Source organism: Nestor notabilis, unplaced genomic scaffold (assembly GCF_000696875.1).
Source record: "Nestor notabilis isolate BGI_N333 unplaced genomic scaffold, ASM69687v1 scaffold6364, whole genome shotgun sequence".
NCBI classification, from domain to species: domain Eukaryota; kingdom Metazoa; phylum Chordata; class Aves; order Psittaciformes; family Psittacidae; genus Nestor; species Nestor notabilis.
In genome coordinates, this window is record NW_009924159.1 from 2,082 (window position 1) to 12,967 (window position 10,886).

General features: G+C 37.1%; 1 protein-coding gene across 1 annotated transcript; it reads left to right on the forward strand.

Moving 5' to 3' along the window:
- The first annotated feature begins 423 nt into the window (after positions 1–423).
- LYRM7 (LYR motif containing 7) lies at positions 424–10,583 on the forward strand. Its single transcript, XM_010012485.1, is given in 4 exon segments — positions 424–511; positions 1,190–1,260; positions 3,687–3,768; positions 10,507–10,583. Coding segments are annotated over 4 exon segments (318 nt in total).
- Positions 10,584–10,886: the final 303 nt, after the last annotated feature.

The window sequence follows — 10,886 nt, forward strand, 5'->3', positions numbered from 1 at the left end:
ATCAATGCATTTGCAGTATTATATTCCCAAAATCCCAAATGATTGTTTAGGAGTGTAGTGCTAATAATCTAGCATCTCATATGCTAAATACCGTAGCAAATCAGATTAATTTGAAACATCTAGAACTGTCTAGGATATTTTCAGATTAATTTGAAACATCTAGAACTATCTAGGATGTTTTCTCACATCCGCTTTGGCAGCAGATTACTTAATCCGAGATTGAGGTGTAGTATGTTAGATACCGATTCCATATCAAATTCTGTACTAAATGGAAAGAACATGAAAGATTGGTTGGAACTAGGTGATCTTTAAGGATCCTTCCAACCCAAACCATTCTGTGATTCTGTGGTCAACCAGACCACCCTAATTGCAACTTGTTCATTTTAACTAAGAATCCTACTAGGAAACAAGCTAATTCTATTGATGTTTTATTGACAGGTTTTGAGGCTTTTTAAATCATTACACAGAACCAGGCAAGAAGTTTTTAAAAATGATACCAGAGCCCTAGAAGGTGAGATACCTTTTTTGTGTGGTGCATACTTACCTATCTTTCTATAGAACGTTCTTCTCTGAATTCACAGGAAAAGAATTCTTAACATAATCTTCCTTTAAGTTATACTTTTCATATTTTATAAGTAATCATTGGGAAAACTTTTGTGTCCATAACTAGATAGCCTTTAATTTTAAACAAAAACCCCAGTTGTTAGATTCAAGCACTCAAGCTGTATTTCGTAAGGAAAACATCTCTTTTTTGGAACCCTGATGATCTTCCTGGGTTTTTATTTTATGTGGAGGTTTTTTTGTTTGTTTGTCTTTTTTTGTTTACTTCCCTTTTTTAAGTCCAGCCAAGGCATGTTTAACTGTACTAAGCATTTGAGTTGTTTCTCTTTATGTATGGTTGTTTCCCAGGAGATGAATACTGTTTTTTTAATAAACTTGCTTTTAGTAGTGTCTTCTGTATGTTAGTTGTTTTTAAACCTCAGAATGCTAGATAGGCAATCATATTTTATTCCTATACCAGTCAACTTATAACATCACCTGAATTCCATAGAAAACTTATTTTAAAGTACTTCAGGCAGTGTGTACCCAGAAAGTGCTACAAAGGATTTAGGATTATGAGGTTTGAGGCAGTGACTAAGACGAGAAACAGGTTTTGTTCACGCTTTTTTTTGTTCGTTTGTTTATTTAGCTGCAAGACAAAAGATAAATGAAGAATTCAAAAATCACCAAGATGAGAAATCAGAAGAGAAGATAAATGAGGTACTTCCTGGTTTCAGTGTTTTTTTCCACATTGCTTAAGAATACTTACGTAGGAGCTTTTTACTTACAGGATCTCTAAACCAATGTAAGTACTTCTTGAGACATTGTGAGAGCCAGGTGAGTTCAAAAAGGCTTTTACATGGATCTTCGTTTGTAAATATATTGATATATCCATCGATATTAATAGTATGTTACAGAATTTTGTACATACAAAAATACAGAATGAGAAAGTGTCTTCTGGTATTTCAATATGCTTGTAATTATGGAAAACAAAAATTTATGTTGCTGGTTTTGCATGACTATTTTGTATACTTTGCTCAATATCTGTCTGAGCTGTGGTCACTTAAGTTTACCTAGTTTTTGTTGTATATGGAAACACAGAAAGATACATACAGAGAAATATAATAATCTGCTCAGTTACTGGCAGACATAAGAAGTTATTTTGATTCCTGATTACAAATGAGGCAGCATCTTTTGTGGGAGGCAAAAAACAACCAAATGATCGTGACTGTTGTAATAGGTACTAGGCTGTTATGTTGCTTTTCCTCGTGGTGCATTAGGTGTAGAACATTCTGTTAACACACTGTGTTAGTTCCCTTTGCTTCGTTGTGGTCTTAATACTTTTTACTGAGTCTTTTTATAAAACTGACTGAGGCCTGAACTGAAACTTCTGTATTTTAGATATTTTTAGTTCTTAACATCCATTCAGAGTGAGTAATCTAGTCCTTGTTATTCAGCCTTTTATTTACATTGTCATTGGGCACTAGTTGGAAGAAAGTGCCTCCATCTGTCCTTTGCAGAAGTAAATCTAAACCTCTGCTTCATACCAGCCACTGGGCAGTAACATAAGTAATTCTGAGCAATTAGTTAGCACTTTCTAGCATTTCAGCTGCTCATCAGGCCCCTACAGTGATACTTCTGTGTGTTCACAGTGTCTGATCTGTTAAAATTGTATGTTCTTTTTGTTACAAGTCTACAGGAAAAATACTTCCTGTACTTTTTAGATCTATATTTGTTAGGAATGGCAACCAACAAAATACACATTTGTAACTTTTTAATCTGGGTTAATTGATACCTTGATCAAATGTGCAAGTGGAAGAACTTCTAGACTTTCATCACAGCTACAGAATTCTAGAACATCATGGAAGCTTTTCTATTTATATTATATATATATTCATGGACTGGTGCAGAAGAACTGAAGCAAATAATACAAAAGACTTGTGAGAATTTGGGTGCTTGCTTGCATAAAAACAGGGATGTTAGTGTTCTGCTTTGGACAGCAGCTAAAAAAATCAATGTTGGCCAACCAAATGTGCATTACTTTGCCAGAATAGAAAGCTGCACTGTCTTCTAATATGACATCAAATAGTTACGTATTGACCTGAGGAGGCAGCAGTAACTGTCTGCAGTATTAGAATGTGAGATGTAGCAGCTGATTCTACTGCAGCAGTTCAGTTCAGCTCAGGAGCGCACCTCTGAAGTTACTTCCTGGCATTTGGCTTGTTTTGTGAAACAGTCTTAGAGCAAATGGCAGAATTCCTTTAAGATGAATCTGAAGTGAAATCAGGAAAATCAGGAGCATGCAGCCTAGCTGCTGATGGACATTCAGTAGGAGGAACTGGAGGATATCTAGTCCAAACTCTTAAAAGGGAAAAGGGGGAGGAGATACTCAGTCTAGGTGTCCAGTCTTGAGCTCTAATCTTTGCAAAGATCCACTTCTGTTGATATATGCTACTTCCTAGTGTAAACATGCCTCCCAAAATGTCTCACTTGTGCAGTTTAAGTTTTTACTGACACAAATATCACACAAACAAACTTTGGACTTCTCTTAATCATCCAGAAAACTACTGCTTATCTTCTTAATGAGGGAAAGAATTTTAGGCCTTTTACCAAATAGTAATGCTTCTGCTAATCTTTAGGTAATGTCTTGTTCCCATGCTACTTTTCTGCGAAACCCAGTATTCTTAATTCCTGTCATGATTTGCCCTTATTTTTGTCTCCTTATTTCAAGAGCTGGAATGTTAATAGAACTAGATTGCCCTCTCACTAGGGGTGGTCAGATGTTACCAAGGCATTCACTAATGTCTTTGATCATTGTAAACTAGTTACTTGCTTTGGTACTTGCATTCTACCTTATTCGTTTGCAGTTTTAATTTGGCAGATAGAATTTGTGCTGCTGTATATTACTGAGCAGAAGCATCCTTCCTCTCATGCTGCATGTCAGGGTAGGTTATATATCAATCTATAATTTATTCTAGGATTCCCAAAGTAAAAGCTGTATATAGGTAGTGCATAACTAAATGAATAATAGAATTGAATGGCTTTGTTGTATGAATAGCTGTCTAGTACGGAAAACACTTTCAGAAATAATTACATATCATTTAAATTACTCTGTTGTTTGTTGTTTTGTTTTTCCCTTTTACTAGCTTCTGAAAATAGCTTCAGATGTTGAAGTGATTCTTAGAACTTCTGTTATTCAGGCTGTTCACACAGATTCCAACAAAATAGGTGAGTAAAGCTGTGTTCTAAAAAGATGTTTAAAAATGTTGTAGTTCAGCAAATAAATACAGAACTTGAAAACTAAGTAAAGGGATAGAGAGGGCAAAATTCTGTCTATCTGTAATTTCTCTGCCCAAACCCTTAATTTAAGCCTGTCTGCTAATGTCACTGGCTAGGACGTGTGCAGGTTTCAAACGTACAGAGTTTCTACACAAATATTTTGAGATACAGAGGCTGCTAGGAAAGAGGCAGTGACTACGTTTAATGCCCTCATTGAGAGAAAGAAGTTGTAACTTGGCACCTTAACTATTATGAGCGACAGCAATTATGTAGCTAGTCAGCATGCATGTACTGGCTAGTCAGTCACTATGTATCTAGATGTAGTGCCCGCAGTATCTGTAGGTGCTTACTCTGCCAAACAGGTAGAAGATTTTTGAGGATATGTACGCTGCATTTTGCAGTATGTACACTGTCCATAGAATGGCTTTTTTTTTTTTTTTTTTTTCAAGGTTGAGTGTTTTCCAAAACCTTGTTCTGACAGTTCAAGTTTCAGATTATGCCTTAGAATATTTGGCCACAGTGATGGCCTTGATGCAAAGCCTATCAAATTCTGAAATTATGGTTCCTGGTCTGGAAGTTCTTTTAGAGTCAAACACAAGAGAAGCAGTAGGTTCAGCATACAGCTGTGTGGTAGAGGATAGAAGAACTCTTCAGCTGTGTACATTGCTTTCTTTCCATTTTTGTTCAGTGGTGTCTGTGAAGCTGTGTAACTATTTCAGTTTTAGATTGGTAAAGCATTTAACTTTAGAACAGCCATTTCGATCGAGACTAAAGATACGTCTTGCTAGACCAGTATCGAGTCTTCCACAGTGATCCTAGGCAGATGACAGCAGAAGAGAGGAACAGAGCAAGTGAAATTTCTCATGTTCCAGCTGTTTACACCTAGCAGCACTTCCTATGTCAGGGATGGTTTCTGTTGTCCTCAGTGGGTTTCTCTCATGAACTTGGCCCCTGTCAAACTATGGACATTTCTTGCATTGAAGAACCTTTCACAAAGAATTTACTCTGTTTTTTGTGAAGAGTCACTTGCAGTAGTTTTGAATTTGGCCCTACTCTTTATTAACTATCCATTTCCACCAAATACGAGTTTTATGCCCGTTATTGCCCCCTTTTTGTTTTTTTTTTAACTCCCTTTGAAACAGCTTCTCTGTGAAACAACAAGTGAATGCCTGTGATCATTCTGTTGCTATTCTCTGCACCTTTTCAATTCTACTCTATCTCCCTTAAGGTGATTAGGAGCTTGCTCTCTCAATGAGAGCTGAGCGCAGTCATCAAGCTGTGGGCCAACCAGGCATTTATACACACACAACGATGGCACAGTGATGTTTTCTCTTTCATTCTCCATTGGTTTCCTAGTCATTCCTAATTATAGATTTCGTTTTTGGCTGCTGTGCATACATGCATTTATTTATTTTTACAAAATAATCTTGTATTCATTAAACTCATCTGAATGTTTCTAGTTAACTTTCAATCGATCACTTTGTGAAGTTAGGTTGGTTTGGGGTGGTTTTTGACTTGTATGCGTTGCATGTCTCTACATGTAATTTTGTCTGTCATTTTACTGGTTACTTTGTTAAGTCTTACTCTCATCCTGCCGTTCTTCACAGTGAGCCATTTCTTAAAGAACTTACTCAGGATGGTATCATTAGAAAACATTCTTTTCCAGGTTACTTACAAAAACCTTGAACAGCACAGATGCCAACAAAAGTACCTGTAGAACTCCACTTTTGAATTCCCTCCCTTGGGAGACCTGTTCATTTATTGTTCACCTCCTCCAGTTTAACCAGTGACTTATCCATGCAAGGCTTCCTGTCACAGTAAGGCTGTTGCTTTCTTAGAAGCATTCCCTGAGGGACTTTGGGAATCCAAGCATGTTGGGCAGCTCTTGGGCAGCCCCTCAAGAACTGTTCAAAGAACTCCATCAAGAGCTGTAAGGCATAACTTCTCTGGCAAAAGTCATGTGAATTTGTGTTTAAGTATTAATTGATCTTTATGTCAATGTGTAGGGATGGGGTTAGGAACCCAGCCACAGCGCACCTAGAGCTGATCTTGGCAAGGAATGTGAATGACAGCAAGAACAACTTCTATAGCTATATCGGCAGCAAAAGGGAGTGGAGGGAAAATATGAGCTGACAGCTGAATAGGGCAGAGGACCTGGTAACAAAGGACACAGAAGAGTCTGAGGTGCGACTGGAGCAAGAATGACTTACTTTTGGTAGATGAGGAAAAGGCTATGAGTATTTGAACAGATAGGGCATATACAAATTCATGGGACCTGACGTGATGCACCTATGGGTGGTAAGGGAGCTGGCTGATGTCATTGTGAGGCCCCTCTTAAGTCATCATGGTGATTAGGGGAATTGCCTGAGGTCTGGAAGAAAGCAGATGTCACTCCTCCTTTCAAGGAAGCCAAGAGGGAGGATCTGGGAAACTGGTCGGCCTCACCTCAGTCCCTGGAAAGGTGATCAAGCCAAACCTGGAAGCTGTTTCCAAATGTTCTAAGAATAGAATGGGAACTGGGAGTAGTCAGCAAGGATATACAAAGGTGAGATCTTCTCTGACGAGTTTGATACCCTTTTACAGTGAAATGACTTGACTCAGCAGACAAGGGCAGAGTACTGCTGATTGTCTGTTTTGACAGTTGCAGAGCTTTAATGCTGTCTCCTTTTAAATATCCATAAACAAAAAGGATAGAATTGCCCCTCCTATTTTTACAGACTTCTAAGAGAAGGAGTGGCAAGGAGGTTTGTGGGGAAGGAGGTCATCCAGAGTGTACTACTGGGCAGGAAAATGTCCTGCAGCAAAAAATCTGGAGTGCATCTGTACACAGGGTGCATTTGACCTACTTAATGAATGCAGAGGATATCATTATGCAGTCTTTTGCCCATCATTTTTTTTTTCTGTATCCATTTTGAATAGGTCTTAGCTTTGCTTCTCACTCTGTAATTGATCTTACTGCAGTAAGAACAAAACAATGATCTTGAAACAGCCATCGCAATTTGAGAGATGTCTGGTTTGTGTGTGTGTGTGTGTGTGTGTGTGTGTGTGTGTGTTCGGAATTTATTTTGAAGTGAGAAATACTTAGTCTTGGTGATATAGGGAATCACCAATTAAAGGATCAGGAATCCTTAGAAAAATAAATCCAGAGCATCTTGACAGAGGTTTTTAGGATAAGGATGAACAGTAAAAATGAATAGAATGGATTCTTACTTGTCCTGGTATAATTAAAATGCAAAGAGCATTCAGTGAAGTTGGAATTTACACTCAAAGCTAATAAAAAAGAAAAAAGGCATTTTTTATTTTACACAAGAAATAGTTCTTAAAGGTCATGGCAATGAAAAATCTTTGTGGCCAGGAGCAAGGTATTATTCAAAATACAAAAAAGCAGAAAATCAAATTTGATGCTTAGCTTGATACTGTAGTAAAAGAGTAAAAGCAAATATCCTTACCGAAGGAATATGCAGACCTTTCCACCATGGTAAATTGATTAGTAACAGAACATTATTCCGAAGTATTGCTGTTTGAGCAGGCTCCTTGTAGTGTTTGCATCTTTCCTAAGAATCCAACCTTGTTTAGTTAGACAGCACTAAGAACTAGGCAGTTCTGGTATAGCTGTTATTATTAATGTCACTGGTAGCACAGAGTATGCCATTAGAAAATTCCAGAAATTCAGAATTTTAGGGAGTTGAGATAGTTGTGACTATATCTTAATAGCAGTTTATAGTTAATAGCATGGTCAGTTTACTGTGTGAAATTGTACCTAAAAAATAAATAACAATATGTTACGTATATGTGCCTAAAATAATATGTATACGTACCTAAAAAAATAAATAAATGGGTGTGCTTTCCACTGCTGCTCCATTTTGCTGAATCTCACCCTACTCTCTTCATCCCTTCTTGTTTGTAAAGAACAATTGTTTTAAGATTAAAAAGACAAAAAAAGTTAGAAGTGAGACTTCGATTTCCAGTTGAATCTGTGGCAAAATGTTTTCATGGTTTAACCCTAAATGGCAACTAAGCCCCACACAGCCATGGTTGGAGAGCGAATTGGAAGGGTAAAAAGTAAGAAAACTCAGGGATTGAGATAAAAACAGTTTAACAGGTAAAGCAAAAGTCACACAGGCAGGCAAAGCAAAACATTTACTGCTTTCCATGGCCAGGCAGGTGTTCAGCCATCTCTGTGAAAGTGGCAGGGCTCTATCATGTGTAGTGGTGATTTGGGAAGACAAACACCATCACTGCAAACGTCTCCCCATCCTTCTTATACCAGGTTTTATTGCTGAGTAAGATGTAAAATGGTATGGAATATGCCTTTGGTCAGCTGCAGTCAGCTGTCCTGGGTGTCCCCCCCACGTCTTGTGCATTTAGGTAATGAAAATACCAAGTGGATCTTCTTATTTTTCTTTGCTTTTTGGCACGTAGGAGCCAGTTTCTGTTGGGAGGTTTGTTGTAGGAAATGCCTGTGTAGATATATAAGTCTGCTTGGGTATTCAATTCTAGTACAGCTTTGATTAAGGAAGTTTTGGCAGAACAAAATCAACCATCTTGATCCTTAATCTTCATGCTCTGTGGTAACTTTCACAGCGCCAGTAGAGTTACAGTTAGCTCCCTCCTTGCTTTTATGGTATCATTTTGTATTAAATGACAGGCTCGGATCAGATTTATTAAAGAAAAAAAAAAAGTGCAACCCTAACGTGGCTGCTTGAGTTGCTGTTTGTTGGCAAAGGAAAATAAGCAACCTCAGTAGAATGTTTACTTTTCAAAATGCTTCATCTTAGGTGCTACGTATTTGTTTTGGAAACTTTGTAGGTGAAAGTTTACTTTGCTGTAGTAGAAAATCTAGTGACCTATTTTGGGGCGAAAAAAAAGTAAAATACTTACATTTGGGCTGCATTTAAATTACTCTAACGTCCTTGCTTCAGTCTTCTTTTGGGTTTGGGAGGGCAATGGTTTGGGATGAAGGAATCAGTTGCTATGTTGTACGAAGGAGCAGGCGAACAATAAACTAGGTAAATTGTTTCAGAAAGCTATTGCAACTCACTCCTTAAGTGAGTTACTGCCAGTTTTTTGATTCTAAATTTTTATATTATAGCTGACAATACACAATTTAGCTACCACTGTTGGGTTGGTTTTTTTAATCATGCATCTCCAAAATAACTAATAACCAAAAATAAAAAGCCAAAGACTTGTCTTAGTGAGAGCAAATATTAGTAAGGGGAACATATTTCCTAGTGAAATGAAATTATTCTGTGCTGTCATAGAAGCAGTGCACAAGGCAAAGATATTCTTTAAAAGGAATGTGAGACACAGTGGTGGACTGTCATGTTGGGGTAAGTCGTTAAGAAAAAAACGTGGCTGAGGTTTTCTTACTAAAGAGAAGACAATTTCAATAAGGAGCTTGTTAGTCGTATTAGATAATCTGTTATTTTGTTTTGTTTTCTTAAAGATTTCAATGTGAATTATTTGGTAGTATATAAATATCTCGGTTCTATTAATTTCATTTTAATTTCAGATTAGGGTGATACAAGAAGAGATTACATTTTAGTCATATACATGCAGTATTTTCTGGTGATCTTGATTTGGTGTGTTGTCAGTGTATGTTTGAAATCTAGCTTTGAAAAGGAAAGTTAAAAAGTCTTATTTCAGCCTTCGTTTGGACTTCTGTTTTTCAATATCTTACATCCAGTTCTGTTTTTCTGTGGTATTTCTGTTCTGAGTACCTATTCTAGGTGTGTAGATCGGCATGTCTTGTTACAAATATACTCAGATGTAAAAGAAGAGCAATTGAAATTCTACTTAAAGCTCTTAGAAACTTATTAAATGCATCAGTATTAGTACACAGATGCAAAAGGAACATACCTTTAAGGAAATCAGTTTTCTTTCTTAGGAGATGTGGGATATCAGTGCACTTTGGTCAGAACGTTACTCTTTGCACACATATCCATACAAACACAGAGTTTTACAGGTTTACTGTAACTTTCACAGCCATCTGACCCAGTCAAAGTACAGCATTAGGATTTCAGGTGTTTGTGCTTTAGTTTTTGCTTCTGGAGCAAATCAGACGTGACACACCTCTTTGCCTTCATCAGTAAGGGAAAGCTGATTCCTGGAGAGCTAGAGGGCAAGAACTTGAAGAGTCAGTAAGAGGTTAAAATGGTACATAATTAGGCAAACCTTAACACACTGCACCTCTGTGACAACACAGTGGCCATAATTTTTGTTTGGTGCTTTCTTTTGCTGTTGTTCTTTAAAACAGGTAGGGCAAGATGAATATTACAGATCAGATTCCAGGACACTGGGGGCGAGGGCTAAGTCAAATTTAGTATTCATTTCTGGAGCTGTTGGAGCAAACATAGTCTGACTCAGGCATGATAAAATTGCCGTTACCTCTCTCTCTAAAAGCTACTGCAACACTTTACCATTTTTTGTGGATTTGTAAAACTATTAATATATTTTTAGTGCTTTAAAAGGAAAAAGGGGAAGGCAATATTCTGACCAACAGAAGGTAAAAATCTTAATATAATTCTGTCTTGGATAGATACCATGGTGCTGCATGTACATTTACCAGAAGTTCAGATTCTCATTGTAGTAATCTGAGTTTTGTTTGTAAACGTAAAAACAACTTTAGAATTTTAAATAGTATTTTCCATAAGATTATATTCTTAGAGTTTTTTTTTTCTATTACAGTGCTCGTACCGAGGAAAGATCTGCTACAAGACAATACTCCTTACTTTGATAAACCAACAAAAAAGCATGAATCCTGAGGAAAATACATCCCTCTCCCCAGAAGGCTAATATCCTGTAATGAGATCTCTGAAAACCAATAGTGAATACCTGTATTAAAGTTAAACTTAAAAAATTGTTGAATATTGTCACCAGGAAATCAGGAACTGAAACGAAGTCACTGATTTTATTGTATTCTGTGGTATCATTACACACTTCTTCTGTGAAAGATACTACTTCCACAGAAGTGGATACTAAGACTTCCACTTCAAGACACAGTTGTCATGAAAATACACTGCTGAATTGTGCTACTTCAGCCAGGAATGTTTTTATGACAGTTGTCA